Below are 15382 nucleotides of genomic sequence, written 5' to 3'. Positions count from 1 at the left end.
GGCAGGTGCTGCAGGGGTGCCTTTGGCCACCAGGTGTCATAACAGACCTGCACAGCAGGACTGTGGAAGATTCCAAAGGGACTCCCATGCTTTTACATCACACCAAATCTGAGTTCCTGTCATTCCTGGCACCTCTTACACAGCAGCGACTGCTGGGGAAACTGCATCCTCACAGTGCACTCACTGTCTGCTGGGAACTGTCTGCTTCCCTTTAATTCTTTTAGTTCTGCATTCAGCATGCTGGTGGCCTGGCAGCTGTTCTTCCAGGCTCTTTGAGCCTCAGTTTACCCCTGAATGGCAGTATTACAACTACTCTCTTCTAGTTCTCATGGAGATCCGCTGTCAGGGCCAAGTTCATCTTCCAGACTGCAGAGGCTAAAGCAGTAGCAGGCATGGCAGTGCCAGGCTCTGCTCCCCCCCGTCATCCGTGGGAAGGGACATGGAAGTTTCAGGTGAATAGGAAAAGCCTTTGCCCTAGGGCAGTGTAGAAACCGGGTACCAAGAGTTGGAGCTCCTTGAGTAGATGGACGCATGCTCTGTGAGTGAGAAGTGGGCAATAAAACCTTCACAACTATTTGGAAGTATTTGTGGATCTTCCCATCTCTGGGCAGGGCTGGTCATTGCCTAGCACTGGGAGCTGCTCGATGTTAGTCTGCATTTATACCTCCAGCTCCATCTTCAGCCTATGTGGTCTGTTGGACCTCTACTACTGTGAGTCACAGAATCACTGTGGCTGCACTGGAGCAGGGCTGATGCTGTGAGTCAAGATTAATCCTGTCTTAATGTTTCATGGCTTTTTCTCCTCTGTTGAAGGAGTCTGTCAGCCAGAGATCACTTCCAGTTTTAAACAAAGTCCTTCCCGTCACTAGTTTCTTTTGAAACATGCATTCCCAGATCTGCCAAGGAGGGTTGTTACTAAAAGGGATGTAGGACCAGGAAGGAGCATGTGCTGCCATCTGCATCATAGTGAGTGGAGAGAGCACAGGGTGAATTAGGGAAGCTGTTTATGGCAGCCCTTGCCTGCAGCAGGGCCTTCCATGCTCAGCTGGGTGGGTATGAAGTCCCGTCTGCTGGAGGAGGTCTTCTGTAAATCCTAGAGCTGTTCCAGAATTGATCTCTGTGGCTTTGTGGCTGATTTCCTCCAGCAGTGTGAATGGCAACAGGAGCGGAACCAGTGCAATACTTTTATGTGCTGGTGGCTGAGTCACTTCCTAGGGTGTCTGTTTTAGATGGGCATGAGTAAGCTGGTGAAAGGACTTTGATCTGCTGGCTTGCCCTCAGTCAGGAGTGTTGAGGAAGAAGCCTGCAGCAGTGAGCTGGGATTTGAAATAAGCTGTCTGAAAAGAGACTGACATTGGGATGGAATTGATACTGCTTTTTCCAACCTTATCCTCTTACCTCTACTGGACATCAGCAGGAGGCCACATTATTTACTGAGCAGAATTAGAAGCAGCAATAAAATAGACTCTTCTCTTTATTGCTGGGCAGGGGTTGGTTGGTGAGTGGTTCAGGGTGGGATGGATAAGATGGCCCTAGTCTTTGGTCGAGGGTGAGCTGATGTCACCTGCTGGAATGGGCAGGTTAGGAGCCAGCTAGGGCTGCTTGGGGTGATCAGTTTTAGGGGAACAGGCACCTCTGGCTCCCCTACCATTGGAAGCAACTGCAGCTGAAGGAGAGTAACTGAGGCTATTACAGAGGTATACCCAGAACACTTCAGGTTTCTCGCTGAGATGTGTTTAGACAGCTCTGTTCCCTCTCATTATCCACATACACAGCCCCAGCCTTCCATGATGAGGAGAGGGCTGCTGTGCAAAGCAACACAGAGAGCAGAACCTGGCTGAAGTGGCGGAATCCTTCCCTTAGAAGCATTGTGGCACCTCTATCTTTGGAGATGCTCAAGACTCCTTGTACAGCCCTGGGCACTGTGATCAACCTTCCAGTCTCATCCTGCTGGCTTTAGATCTAGGCCCTCCCTAACCTGAAGCACTTGATGACTATGGAGTTATCAACTAGTTTTTTCCCACTTTTCCTGCATTTCTCTACTCTTCCTTCCAGCAAGGTCTTTTAGCATCTGAGACCTCTTACTTCCTGTCACCAAGTGCAGCCCAAGGGCTTGCTGGACTCTGGGGAAAGGATCTAGCTGGTGTCAGGGATTTCTGTTTAAAAGATACTTGTAGTAACAGGACTCTGGCCCTAGCAGAAAGGGAATCACCCAGGATGGTCTGGATTTAACTCCTACAAGCATACTGAGAAAACCACTTTTTTACCATATAAACCATTGTTTTATTTTCTGTTTTGTGTTATCACCATACACATGTTGGAGAATTGCAGCAGTTGCTGCTGTGGTTGTGTACTGGGGTGAGAGACCCGTGAAAGCCCCTCTAGTAGGGAGAGGAGCCCATTGCAGCAATGAGTTTGTTTGGTGCATGGTCAGAGAGTCTGGAAAAACATGGCAGCTGTGGAACAATGCCAAGATAACCCACTGATTGTGCTGTTGAGTTTGCTGTGCAAAGGTAAGCTGGGAAGAAGGAGCTGGGAGTGGCCTGGAGGTCCTCTGCATGATCCTCTCATCTGCAGCGTTTTAAAGCCAATCACAAACTGAATGTCTGCTGTGACAGCCCAGCAAATTGTGGAAAAGGTCAGCCTGGCTCAACTCTGGCCAATCTCAGGGCCCAAAATAGGTGTTAGGTCAGTGCTGGGTTCTGTTTCTTCTCTGATCTCTAAAGCTGTGGGTAGGAACTGTCTCCTGTTGTGTTTGACAAGGCACAAATCAAGTGCCCCTGCCCTGGAGTCCCGCTGCATGTGGCCTGGGGCAAGAGAGTCCTGATTATCAGGAAGCAGCAGCTGCGTGTCCTCGCCCCAACAACCAGTCTCAAATCAGTGGAGATCGATTTTCAAGCCAGTGCCATCCTAAGGAAGGTGCTGGTGTCTCTGTGCTGCCGAGGAGCATCTCTGTGTGCTCGAGCTGCAGCTCTACAGGGTGGGTAGGGGTGAGCTGGGGGAGGGAGTGATGTCATCATGGTTCCATGTAACCTCCTGCTCTCTCCTGCCTTCAACTTGCTGGATTGTGATAGAATAGTGTCAGGTGATCAATAATGCACATGTAGTTAGCTGTTCTTGTTATGCTACTACTACCCTGGAGTATGACAAACCTCTTAGTAGTTTGACAGGTTCTGTCTGTCCCTGCCTCGTGTAGGATCTAGAATAAAATGAATGAACTAACTGCTCCTGGCCTTCCTGATGATTTCTCAGGTCTGCCAGGGGCTCCTGTGTCCTTCTGTTGGGTTAAATAGTGGATGTGACACTTGGGGACATGGTTTAGTCATAAACATGGCAGTGCTGGGTTAACAGTTGGACTCTATGAATTTCTAGGTCTTTTCCAGCCTAAATGATTCTGTGATTCTAAGCAGCAATGAAGACTGGTGTTGTGAGAGGCAGCTGGAGGTGAAGCAGAAGTTGGCCCTGCCATGTCTTGCACACAAAGTAGCGTCACATAGGTGACTCAGAGTACTAACTGGCTTAACCCTTTACAGCAGCTCTGCAAACCAGTGGTACAGGGTGACTGGCTGCAGAAGGAGGGCCCAGGACCCTCCTGACTATGGTTACTGCAGGTTACTGTAAGGCTGAAGTCTACATTTCTTCTGCATTGTGGTTCATGGCAAGGCAGGTGGCCATTGCTGCGGTGAGACACAGTCATGCCTGTTCAATAGGTAACACTGCAGGGATGAACAGCTATTGGATCTCTCTGCACTGTGCCTTTGCAGGCAGGGATGGAGCTGGACTCTGACCTGCCAGGAGAGGAGGCAGGCACCAGGGGACCTTTGAGCTCTGCCATCTGCTTGTTTCATGATCCTTCAACTCAGCCCTTTGTGCCCAACCTGAAGAAATTAAGGTAGCATGGGGTGGAGCTGAGTTGCTCTCTGCCATCGCCTTGCTGTGGAATGCAACAAGCAGAGATGACATGGCACACCCCATGTTCAGGGCAGGGTGGGGGAGTTGGGGTTGCGTGCTTTTGGGTGTAATGGCCTCACTCCTTCTGCCAGGATGCCTCTGCCACCTGGGATAAAGCTGTTCTAGGCAGAGAAGCCTGTCCTCCTCCCCAGCAGTGCTTGGAGCATCTCCACCTGCTGCAGGCCTGCCCAGGGCAAGGATATAACAGCCAGAAGCTGGCTCTCCCATACCAGAATTCCCACCAACCTCTTTTCCCTATCCAGGCTGGAGATGTAGCCCTGTGCCCTGATGCCACAGGACTCCCTCTCTGCTTGTTGGAATGCAGGCAAAGACAGAGATGTTAGAGGCCGGGAGAGAGCAGATACTGAAGTGGGTGTAACAGAGTCAGATTTTGGCAAAGGGGGCCGGGAACTGGAGACCGGAGCGCCTGCGGCCCGAGAGTGATGAAGAAGCGCTGGGGCGTGCCCGGGGCACGGGCGGAGCGGCGCCTGCCTGGCGTGGAGGCGGCAGCTGGGAAGTGAGCGCTGCCCGAGGCGGGGCGGCCCGGAGGGAGGCGGGCACGGCGGTCCCGCCGGAGGCGCCCCGGCCCGGCGGGCACTCCGAGGCGGGCACGGTCGGGACAGCCCGGGGCGCAGCGCAGCGGCGCGGAGCCGGTGCCCGGAGCGCGATGAAGGCGGGCGGGGAGGCGCCGCACCAGGTGCTGGGCCGGCTGCGGTTCCTACTGCAGTGCAGCGAGTGCTTCCGCCGCGCCCGGGCGCTGCCCGCCGCGCTCTGCTACGTGCCGCGGGAGGTGCAGTACAAGATCTGCAAGGACCCCTCGGCCCCCGCGGCCGCCGCCGCCCGCAGCCTGCTCAGCGTGTGGGACAGCCCGGGGCCGGCGCGGGGCGGCAAGCGGGCGGCGCGGGCCACGATCGAGGTGCGGAAGGGCGGCTGCCTGCGCGCCACCGGCGAGGAGTACTGCAACAGCGCCGGGCTCTGGGTCAAGCTCAGCAAGGTAACGCGGGGGCGGCACCGGGAACCACCCGGGCATGCCGGGTCCCGACGGCGGTGACAGGACGGGATGTGCCTTCAGGAGCAGCTGGAGGAGCACACGGGCACCCGTGGCTTGGCGGAGGGCTGGGTCCTGGCGCAGAGGTTCGGAGAGGGAGGAGATAAATTAGTCCCCGTTGACTCCGTGGAGAGGATCCAGTGTCAGCACCAAACGCTGGGGGTTGATTACAGACCTGCTGTCAGGTATGGCCCCGGGCAGGAACTGGGCTCTGGGCGCTGAAAACGCGTGTGACCGGTCCTCACAGAGGACATGCAACCCAACCATCCCAAATCCCTTGGGCACGCCCAGCACAGCCCACTCACTCAGCGCAGGTGGGACCCGTCCCCGCCGAGCAGCGGCGGGCAGGTGGGTGCTCCCTCGTAGATTAATCCTGTTTGCTTGTGGCAGCGCCTGCACAGAATAAAGATGATACCAGGGGCGTTCTGAGTCACTTGAATTTGGGCTGAGCCCAAATGACACAGGGGTTGTGCAGCGATCAGAGAGCTCAAATTTTATTTTCCTAATGGAAGGTCATGTGCAGGGCGGGATTCCCCTGCTCTGTCCCAGCCTGTACTCGGGCAGGGACACTCACCCTTCCCGCAGCTGTTCCTGGGTGCCACCCCCAGAGCCCCACTACTGCTGACTACACTTCAGGCTAAGGCAGTAATGGACACACTGAGCACTGACACATCTTTTCCATTGTGTGACTCCTCTGCCTCTGCTGCTCCAGCTGGGAACAAGTGGTGGACCTGACGTACTCCATACGCCTTGGAGAGATGCCCAGGCTCATAGAGCAGGATGAGGCTGCCGTGCAGAAGTTTCGGTATGAATGCATCTCCTTGAGCAAGACTGCAGCATCCTGAGGGGCTGCTGGCCAGGGCCTGGACATGTCTGCAGGGCCAAGACTGGCTTCAGGGTCTGGAGGCGGGAGGATGAGTGCCACGAGATGCCTTTTACATTGGTACCTCAGCACTGCTCAAGCGAAGATGGCCTTTGCTCCACAGACCATTGGAGTGACTGTGTACTGCTATTCCACTGGGTTGGAGTGGCCATTAATACCTGGTGTGCTGATGATGAGATAGAGCCATGCCATCTGTCTGCTGCAGCACAGTGTCCTGGCACCATGTCAGTTTGGTGGCCATGAGACACTGCAGCCAGTCTCAGCTGGGGCTGGGGCTCCTGCACACTGCTGGTGGGCAGGTTTGGGGTGCAGCCTGGTCTCCTCATCCTGTTAACACAGAGACTCCCTGCAGGTCCGTGCCCCCAGGCTGGACCTATGAGCACGACATGGAGCTGGGGCGCTTCCTGTACGACCACAGTGAGAAGAAGCTGCAGAGTGCGGACTGCATCAAGGAACACATCAACAGCATTGAGGTCTCCTCACACGCGGTGCGTAGTGGGGCTCCTCTGCAGCCTCAAATCAGCACAAGACACGTGAGCATCAGCACAGATGTGGGGTGGAGTGGCCAGCTGTGGCTGTCCCCTCTGCGAGGGGAAGGGCATGGTGGGGGGGTTTTGCTGCTCTAGCAAAGCTGTTGGGAGTTGGGTGTTGGGGTCAAAACCCCATTGTGTCTCTGGGGCACTGGGGGTCCACAGCCATGCCCAGTTTGCTGTGTCAGAGAGCCACCATCCACCCACAGCCTAGCAAACCAAGGGGCTGGCCTGTTCCTGACCTCCTTTGGACCCACAGAACACATCTAAGAGGAGGCCATGGTGTGTCCAAGGATGCTCATCTCCCTCCCTCTGCTCACTTGCAGGAGGATTGTGCTGCAGCCCATCTGACAGACAACCTGACATACACCTTCTGGGAGAGCTGCGGGCCCCCGGGGCAGCACTGGGTGCGGCTCAACATGAAGAAAGGCGCCATTGTCAAGTGAGACCTCGGGGTGTCCCTGCCAACAGCTGTGCCAGGGAAGGGCAGGGTGTAGGGCAAAGCACCATCTTCCTCTTCAACCCAGCTTTCCCCCTGCTCTACCTGGGGGCGTGGGGTTGAGGTGGGGGACAGCTGCTGCCAAAGGCACCCCAGGAAGACACAGCCTTGCCCCAGGCCTGGGGCAACTGTGGGGGCACCTCTGGGCTCAGGCAGCTCATGAGGGGAGGACAACGCTGTTTCTTGCTCTTCTCACCGCCAGGAGGCTGTGGCTGATGCTGGATGGGCAGTCCAACTCCCATGTACCCAGGCGAGTGGCTGTGTATGGGGGAACACTAAGCAGGCTGCAGCACCTGAGAACAGTCCTAATTAACGAGTGAGTAATGAGTGAGGAGCAGCCTGTGCCCGGCTTGTGCCACACTCCTGAGCTGTCTCTGCATCCTGAGCAGATATTAAGGGTGGGGCTGGGGTTGGTTCTGAGTGACTTGCCAGTGACAGTGGCTCTCTGAGGGTTGGAACTCTCTGGGTGCAGGCTACATCTGCTCCGACAAGTGTGGTGGTCCCTTGCTTCCATGTGCCAGTCAAGTGCCTTAATCTCCTCTCTTGCTCCTCACCCATGCTGCAGCAGCTGGTCTGCAGCGTGCTTCCTTCTGCCTGGTGACTTTGATGGTCTTTCTGCCTCTTCCTCCTCACTTCTGGAACACATGCCACCGCTGCCACCTTCCTGAGCATCTCTGCCATGCTGTAGCCAAGAAGTCCCGGGGTGCTTCACCTCTCTATCTTCACCCAGGCCCTGAACACCCTTCTCAAGGCAGCCAGGGGCTTACACAGGAGCACAAAGGTCTCCATTGCCTTCCCCCCTAAACATGCCTGTTTGATGTTTTCTGGCTGAGCAGTGAAATGTGTCTCTGAAGAAGCACCCATGAGACTGCAGAGGTGTCCTTTGCAGCGGCAGGAGCCAGCTCTGAATCTGCATCTGAATGCTTGCAGTGTTTTTTTCCCCATGGGCTCACAGGACTTTGATGGGACCTTGACAAGGCGTTGAAAATACACTTAGTAAATTGCTCATTTACACAAATCCCTGTTTCTTTCAAAACCGCACCACCCTTGCATGACCAACTCTGCTTGAAGGATGGTTCTGCCCTTGTGAGATGTGCTGGGACCCCCAAGAACAGTGACATGCTCTCAGCCATCTTGTCTTTCTGTACTGCTTTGAATTTGTGCTCTTTTCTGGCTTTTTGGATGCGGCTTCCACCTTCTCCAGAACGTCTCTGTGCCTCTGACAGCCTCTTCTCTGCTTGGGCACCTCCTGCCACAGCCCTGGTGAGGCGGGGAGGCTTTTGCATGGGTAGAAGCACATCCTTGGCTGGGGAGCCAGAGTGGCCTGTGCCTCGCTGGCCACCTCACCACTGTCTGTGCCTCATGGCTCTGCCATCTCCCTCCGTGCTGTGTGCAGGAACAGCTACCAGAGCGTCTGCATCCTCCGCGACATGAAAACCCACATGCCCGTGCTGGAGATCCGCTTCCTGGAGTGCCGGGGTGAGCCTGTGCACCCAGACTGTGCCTGCCAGTCCAGCCTGGCCCTAAACCCGCAGCTAGTCCTGACCCTGTGGCTCTTCCTACCACACTTGCTGCTTTTTGGGATCCACTGGCGGGGAGGTTGAGGAATGAGCTTCATATGAGATGCTGCAGGTGCTGGGGGCACCTCGCCTCTTGCTGCAGCATCCGAGCCATGCTGGCTGCAGCACGTGCAGCATCGCTGCTCTTTCTCGGCAGCCCGAGGGTACAATGTCCGTCTGCAGGGGATTAAGATTGTGTCCTTCTGGGAGTGGGACCTGATCCTGAACGCTGGCATGTTCCAGCCAGCCCGGCTGGTTCGCTACCCTCTCCTGGAAGGGGTGGATGCCGACGTGCTGTACCGGAGAGCTGTGCTCATCCAGAGGTAGGGCATAGGGATGCCACAATTCCTACAGTGATCTCAGTCCCAAAAAGCATCGTGCCTTCACCTGCAGGGCAGCCCCAGGCTGGGGTCAGCACTGGCCCCACAGAGACCCTCTGCAGTGATTCAGCTGCAGTGCAGCAGCCTGGGCTGGGCTGCTCTTGTTTGCAGCATTTTTTGGGGGGAAATGAAATAAAGTGCTTGGACAGAGGGTGGGTGCTCCTCTGGTGCCTGATGTCTTTCAGTGGGCTGGAGGGGACCCATGTGCAGGGAGCACAGTGCCCAGGGGTTGTGGTGAAATGCCGCTCTCTTGCAGCCTCACACTGCTTCTCTCCTGTCTCCAGGTTTGTCCAGCTCCTGGAAAGTGTCCTGTGTTACCTGATCCCCCTCTCCGAGGACAGCATCGGCACCTTCAATGCACTCAGGGTGAGCATGTGCCAGGCTTCCCTGGGATGGTGCCAGTAGGGGCATCTCCTCACAAGTTCAGGTTTTCTGGGGGCTGTTGTGTTTCCTCCTTATCCAGTGGGGACAGACCAGCTCAGGGCTGAGAGCTGCCATGTTTGGCATTGCCTCAGGGATGGAGGAGCATCCCCTGTGACACCAGGGCTGACTTGAGGAGTAGAAAAGACAGCAGGATCAGACCTCTAACCATCCCTGCTTGTCCCTTGCTAGAGCATGAAGCCATTCCTGCTGCTGTCCAAGCAGAGTGAAGCCCTCATTGCCCACTGTCTGCAGTCCTCAGAGAGCTCTGCTCCTGACAGCCTGCCAAAGCTCTACATCAACCGGCTCCTGGCCCGGGAGCACCGTGCCAACCCCGCGCTGGACCCCAGCTGCAGGAACGCAGTCTTCACCCAGGTATGGCACCACTGTGCCCTGTGCCAGGTACCTGTCACTTCAGCAGGTATTTTGCCCCCATCTCATCCCCTTTCTGCTCTACTACTCTCCAGCTGTATGAAGGCCTCAGCTCTTCCAAGAACAATCAGCCCCTGGACTACAGGTAGGTCTTCAGTGTCATATTTGTGGGGTGTCACTTCCCCAGAGCAGGATGCAAGGGGATTCCAGGTGCTGCTGGAATGTGCTCCGCTGGAATGGAGGAGGGATGTGCATGGGGCTGTTGCTTCCCCACAGGTGGCCCCTGACGTACAGCCAGTGGTGGGAGTGCGATTTCGTCACTGAGGGCATCATTGACAGTGGTGAGAGCTCTCCCTTGGTGTCTCATGTGTTGTGCAGCTCAGTGGGTGCCTACGTTGTCCCAGCTGCTTTGGGAGCGGCAGCCCCCTGCTCTGCAAACATGAGATCATTCCTGTATCTCCCCTACCCCACCAGTGCTGCTGCTGCTGCCCCAGGGAGGGGAGCAGCTTGGCCAGATACTGTGGCTCAGTGTCTGGCCCTGGTGTGTCAGGCACTGACCATCCTCTGCCCCCCCTGCAGGTGGTGGCTTTCGGGACAGCCTGACAGATGTGTCAGAGGAACTGTGTCCCAGCTCCAGCGATGTCCCGGTGCCCCTGCCGTTCTTTGTGCGCACCTCCAATGAGGTTTGGCATCCCACAGTCTGCCTGTCCAGGCCAGGGGAGTGAGTCAGCAGAGCCTGGGGTGCTAGCCCTACCTTAATGCTTGCAGGGCTATTGGCTGGGGGAGCTGTGCTTGTACCTGGGTGGTGGAGATCTCCTGGAGGGATGTAAAGGGCAGGAGAGGCAGGTGGAGGGGTGAATGTGGGGGAGGCTGCAGGAGAGACCATGCTGGGCTTGTCACATCTCTGTGTCCTAAGAGTCTCTCACACAGGCTAACAGCAGCAGTGACACCAGGGACAGGTATGTCCCCAACCCCTCCTGCAAGGACTTCCCCAAGTATGAGTGGATCGGGCAGCTGATGGGAGCAGCCCTGAGGAGCAAGGAGTTTCTGGTGAGCACAGCAGAGCCTTCCTGGCCAGTGAGGGGGCTTGGCAGGGGCCCCCCTGTCTTGGGCAGAGGGGCTGCCCATGAGTGAAGAAGAGACAGGAGGAGAATGCTTGTGTCCACTCGTTTTGGCAGATCCTGTCTTTGCCAGCGCTGGTGTGGAAGCAGCTGGCAGGGGAGGAGGTCAGCTGGAGCAAGGACTTTGCCACTGTGGACTCAGAGCTGGTGAGCAGGGCCGGGTGCTGGCAGGGCAGCGTTGTGCTCTCTCATGGCTGCTCTGGTTCCACTGTGGTGGCTACTGCTCATCTGGATTGCAGGTGAAGCTGCTGGAGGTGCTGGAGAGGGTGGACAAGGAAGGCTTTGAGTTCATGTTTGGCAGAGACTTGACCTACACGACAGTGCTGAGTGACCAGCGCATGGTGGAGCTGATCCCCAATGGCAGCAACACCGCTGTGCGCTACGAGGACCGCAGGGAGTTCATCCGCCTGGTGCAAAAGGCTCGGCTGGAGGAGAGCAAGGAGCAGGTGACACTGTCCCCCAGGGCTGACAGGGGACTCTGCTCCTGGGGCAAGATGTCCTGGTACTTGTGGGACTGCCAGCTCCAGCTGGGTGGTTTCTTTGTGCATCCCATGCCCAGGATGTCTGTGTACCCTGGGGAATCCCTTCTGGGGTCCTGTGGCTGCTGTCCCCAGAACCCTAGGTGGCTGCCTGGGGCTCAGACCCACTGTGGTGACATGGAGCCCGTCCTGTGTCCCCACAGATTGCAGCCATACGTGCTGGGCTGCTCCGTGTGGTGCCCCAGCCCGTGCTGGACCTGCTCACCTGGCAGCAGATGGAGAAGAGGATCTGTGGGGACCCGGAGATCACAGTGGCTGAGCTGCAGAAGTTCAGTAAGTCACAGGGCCAGCCCAGAGCTGCTCCCTGCCCTCTACAAGGGCAGGGGATCCCCTTGATAATGCTTGTCCTGCACATGCATCCTGGTCATGGGATGTCCGAGAGGCTGGGGGAGGATTAGGTAGAGGGTCCCTGGATACTTCAGGTTTAGCAGCAAAACCCACTCTGTTCCATCTGGTCCTTAGCTGCTATGGGCAGAGTTGAGTGGCCACTCTGCAAACTAGGACCTTGTTTCTCCACCCACCATGACACAAGGTGCTGGTCCCATTCAGGGGTGCCAGGGGCTCTCATAGGCTCACCGAGAAGCAGAGGGTCTCCTCCTTTCCTTTGCTTTGCTGGGAGTTTCTAATTAAGCCATTGCACATTCTTTGTTGCAGTCAAGTTTGAGGACTTCCCCCCTGATGATACCCGCATCAAGTATTTCTTGGAGGCACTCAACAACTTCACCAGTGGTGAGTGACCCCAAGCCTTTACCTGCTCTTCATGTGCAGTAGGACGGGGTAGGGTAGGGAGTACCCCCTGCCCTGTGCCCCAGGGGTGCTCACCAGGTGCTTCCCTGGGAAACGGCTGGGGTCATCCCAGCCGGCCCTTCCTGGGGTTCCGAGAGGATCCCTTAGCTTTGCCCCATGCTCCTGGGGTGATTCTGCAAGGCAGATCTTGCTGGGACAGCCCTGTCCCTGAGACCTGAGCTCTTGTCCTTCCCCTCAGAGGATCTCAGCCATTTCCTCAAGTTTGCCACTGGCCGGAGCCGCCTCCCAGTTCAGATCAATGTCTATCCGGAAAGGTCAAAGTGAGTCCGTCCTGCCTGGGGTCCCTGTGCCATGCTGGGGTCCCCACATCATGTCAGGTTGCTGTGCTGGGTTCTGACTCTCCTTTCTCCCAAGCTTGGATGCGTGGGACGTGATGCCACAGTCCTCCACATGCTCTTGCAGCTTCTTCTTGCCCAACTATTCCACGTGAGTTGAGCTGGGGATAGAGATGCTCCCCATTCCCTGGAGCTGGTGTTGGGGTTCCCATCAAGACTCCCCAGGCCTTCCCCTGGGGGTTGTCCAGGCAGGCATGGGGAGGGAAGCCTGAGGTCTTCTGTGGCCATCATGGCTGTGACCTGGCATTCCCCTTGCCAGGGCCAAGATCTGCGAGGAGCTGCTGCGCTATGCTATATACAACTGCATGTCCATCGACACCGACAAGAACCCCGCGGATGAATGAGACCCCCCTGTGCCCACGCCATGGGAGCCTCAGGGACACTGGGTTCAATAAAACTGCAGGGCCAGATCCTGCTGTCCTGCCCCCATTTGTGTCTGTGCTTCTCTAGGTCTGGGACTGCAGCTGGAAGGGTCAGCATGGCGCTGGATGCTGGGTGCTGCCCGCACAGGGTCCTGCGGGGTGGAGAGCGTGGGGGCAGGGAGCGGTGTAAGTCCTGTCCCTTGTCTGGACATGGTGAGGGGAGCACAGCTGCAAACTGACCCCCAGTGTCCCCAGTACACCCCACACAGAGCCCCCGGTGTCCCCCCAGTGTCCCCCATTACCCCCCAGAGTTCTCCCCGCGGCCGCCTGGGGGCGCTGTTCCGCCGAGCGCCCCCCGCCGCTGGGCAGGGATCCATGACTCGGCGCTCGGCAGCTTGGGATCCCTTCGCTCAGTGTTCCTCTCGCCGTCCTGGCTGGGTGGAGGCCGCCCGCAGCCCACCGGCGTGGTGGATCGATTCTATCGGCGCTCGCCCGCCATCGACGCTCTCGGCTGTCCGCGCGCAGGCGCAGCGCGGCCGCGCCGCCATTGCTGCGCTGTCAGTGCCGGGAGCGGTCGCGGGGAGCGGAGCCGTGACCCGGCCTCGTTCCGCCTGTGCCGGTGAGGCCCTGCCTCTCTGTGTCACTCCGCCACACGATGGAGTTCCAGGCCGTGGTGATGGCGGCCGGAGGCGGCTCCCGCATGACGGACCTGACCTCCAGCATCCCGAAGCCGCTGCTCCCGGTGGGAAACCGGCCCCTGCTCTGGTACCCGCTGAACCTGCTGGAGCGCGCCGGCTTCGAAGGTGAGGCCCGGCGGGCTCTGGGCATGCTGGGGACTGCGGACTGCCCCTGGTCACCACGGGCTGTCCCCGCTCACCGCCGCCGCTCCCGTCCGTTCTCATGCCGTGTCGCAGGTGCCCTGTTGGACGGGGCAGGTGCTGTAGCACATGTCCCCTCTGTGCTGGAGCTGTGCTGTTGGCCCGTGTCACATCCCTTCGTGCCCTCTCGGCTGCGCTCCCTGTGCCTGCATCCCTTTTCTCACCGAGGGCCGCGGTTGTCCGAAAGGAGGTTGTAGAGAGGGGTGTGTTGGTCTTTTCTCCCAGGTGACAAGTGGCAGGACGAGAGGAAATGGTCTTAAGTTGCACCAGGGGAGGTTTAGATTGGATATTACGAAAATATTTTTCACTGAAGGGGTGTTAAAGCATTGGAAGAGATTGCCCAGAGAAGTGGTGGTGTCACCATCTCTGAAAGTGTTCAAAAACCATGAGTATATGACACTTGAGGACGTGGTTTAGCAGTGAACGTGGTGGTGGTGCTGGTTGGTTGGACTTGATGATCTTCAAGATCTTTTCAAACATTGCAGCAATTCTGTGATTTGAGGCCTTTCCCAGCTCTGATGTCATTCCCTGGGTCACTAACCTTGAGTCTCCCGTGTTCCTTTCTCAGAGTCATTAATGGCAGCAGTGTGAGAAGTGCCATCTCCCTGGTGGTTTGTTGTTTCAGCCTGGCCCAGGGCCAGGGTTGCTGGCTCTGTCTGAGGCACTCAGTCCGTGTGGCCACAGCAGGTTGGGGACAATGGCACACTCGTGGTGCTCACCTGTGGGCTTTGTTTCACCCTGGGACTAAAGTGCTATTTAGTACCTGGTGAGCTTCTTCAGTATCTTCTGAAGTTAGGCTTTGTTCACCTTTTGAGTGCTGGACCAAATCTTTCTGTGGCATCCCCCCCAGCTTCTTCTAAAGCTTCTTCCTGACACCTTTCAAGTGTCCAAGTTTTTTATGTTTGTGTTTGTCTTTTGTGTTTCTTCTTCTCTGTTTTGTCTCTGTGATTATCCTGTACTTCATCCTGAGTCTGTGGCTTTCTTCCTGACTGCTTCTATATTCTGTGGAGATGTAAAGATCAGCTCATGATTATCCATGTTAGCTTCTTACTATTTCAGTGGGAAGGAACAAAACTAAGAGCAGACTTTGCCTTTATTCTGTTTAATTAGAAAATCCTAAAGAATTTCTGTTCTTTGGATTTGTTTTTTGTTTATTGAAATCTGCATTCTGAATGTCTCCCTTCTTTGCCTGTTCTCCTGTCTTTTTTTTTTTTTTTCAATACTTTTATCCTCCAATGGAAATTTAGATAGCTAAAATCTTCTGTATAATCAGCATTGTGCTTTGTGGGGCTCTTTATTCAGAAATAACCATTTCCACTTGATGCTCTTGACCACTAGCACTAGGTGCTGCCCCTCTACACAGCCCTGGTGAGGCACATCTAGAGTGCTGTGTCCAGTCCTGGGCTCCTCAGGACAGGAGGGACATGAAGCTTCTGGAGCAGGTCCAGTGGAGGGCAACAAAGATGATGAAGGGACTGGAGCATCTCCCTTATGAGGAAATGCTATGGGAGCTGGGCCTGTTCATCCTCAAGACAACTGAGAGGGAATCTCATCAATGTCTCTCATTCTCTGAAGGGAGGTGTCAGAGGATGGACCAGGCTCTGCTCAGTGGTGCCAAGCAATGGTACAAGAGGAAACAGGCAGAAACTGATGCACAGGAAGTTCCCCCCTGAACATGGGGAAAAACTTCTTTAATGT

The 15382-nt window shown here is 56.3% G+C and overlaps 2 protein-coding genes across 3 annotated transcripts in view; both read left to right on the top strand.

Moving 5' to 3' along the window:
* The first annotated feature begins 4234 nt into the window (after positions 1-4234).
* On the top strand, positions 4235-12873 carry LOC139594445 (E3 ubiquitin-protein ligase HECTD3-like). The gene is made up of 21 exons (XM_071436589.1): positions 4235-4945; positions 5024-5184; positions 5712-5804; positions 6235-6370; positions 6739-6854; positions 7114-7227; positions 8308-8390; positions 8628-8793; positions 9135-9216; positions 9463-9645; positions 9738-9787; positions 9919-9983; positions 10222-10325; positions 10573-10692; positions 10821-10910; positions 11003-11209; positions 11446-11575; positions 11957-12031; positions 12288-12369; positions 12464-12535; positions 12704-12873. Exons 1-21 carry the CDS (start codon positions 4619-4621, stop codon positions 12786-12788), a joined length of 2541 nt encoding a protein of 846 aa, XP_071292690.1. The 5' UTR covers positions 4235-4618; the 3' UTR covers positions 12789-12873.
* Positions 12874-13319: 446 nt separating this feature from the next.
* The window catches only part of EIF2B3 (eukaryotic translation initiation factor 2B subunit gamma), a 96961-nt gene continuing 94898 nt past the window's right edge, over positions 13320-15382 (top strand). Inside the window, exon 1 of one of the 2 annotated variants that reach the window (XM_071436590.1) lies at positions 13320-13609. In XM_071436590.1, the coding sequence (XP_071292691.1) occupies positions 13462-13609 (148 nt within the window). In that variant the 5' untranslated portion in view covers positions 13320-13461. The remainder of the gene's footprint in view (positions 13610-15382) is intronic. The other variant, XM_071436591.1, reaches the window with a different exon arrangement.

This window comes from Agelaius tricolor, unplaced genomic scaffold (genome assembly GCF_023055355.1).
Source record: "Agelaius tricolor isolate 1412-34295 unplaced genomic scaffold, bAgeTri1.0.p SCAF_11, whole genome shotgun sequence".
In the NCBI taxonomy this organism is placed as follows: Eukaryota; Metazoa; Chordata; class Aves; order Passeriformes; family Icteridae; genus Agelaius; species Agelaius tricolor.
The sequence above is the reverse complement of the archived record's forward strand: the minus strand, read 5'-3'. Positions and strand labels throughout refer to the sequence as shown.

What these genes read in the sequence shown, in the direction of transcription:
- LOC139594445 (XM_071436589.1), top strand. Translation starts at nt 4,619, where the DNA reads ATGAAGGCGGGCGGGGAGGCGCCGCACCAGGTGCTGGGCCGGCTGCGG. An exon ending in TCTGGGTCAAGCTCAGCAAG is followed by an intron (nt 4,946 to 5,023) that starts GTAACGCGGGGG and finishes ATGTGCCTTCAG; the next exon opens with GAGCAGCTGGAGGAGCACAC. An exon ending in AAGAAAGGCGCCATTGTCAA is followed by an intron (nt 6,855 to 7,113) that starts GTGAGACCTCGG and finishes TCTCACCGCCAG; the next exon opens with GAGGCTGTGGCTGATGCTGG.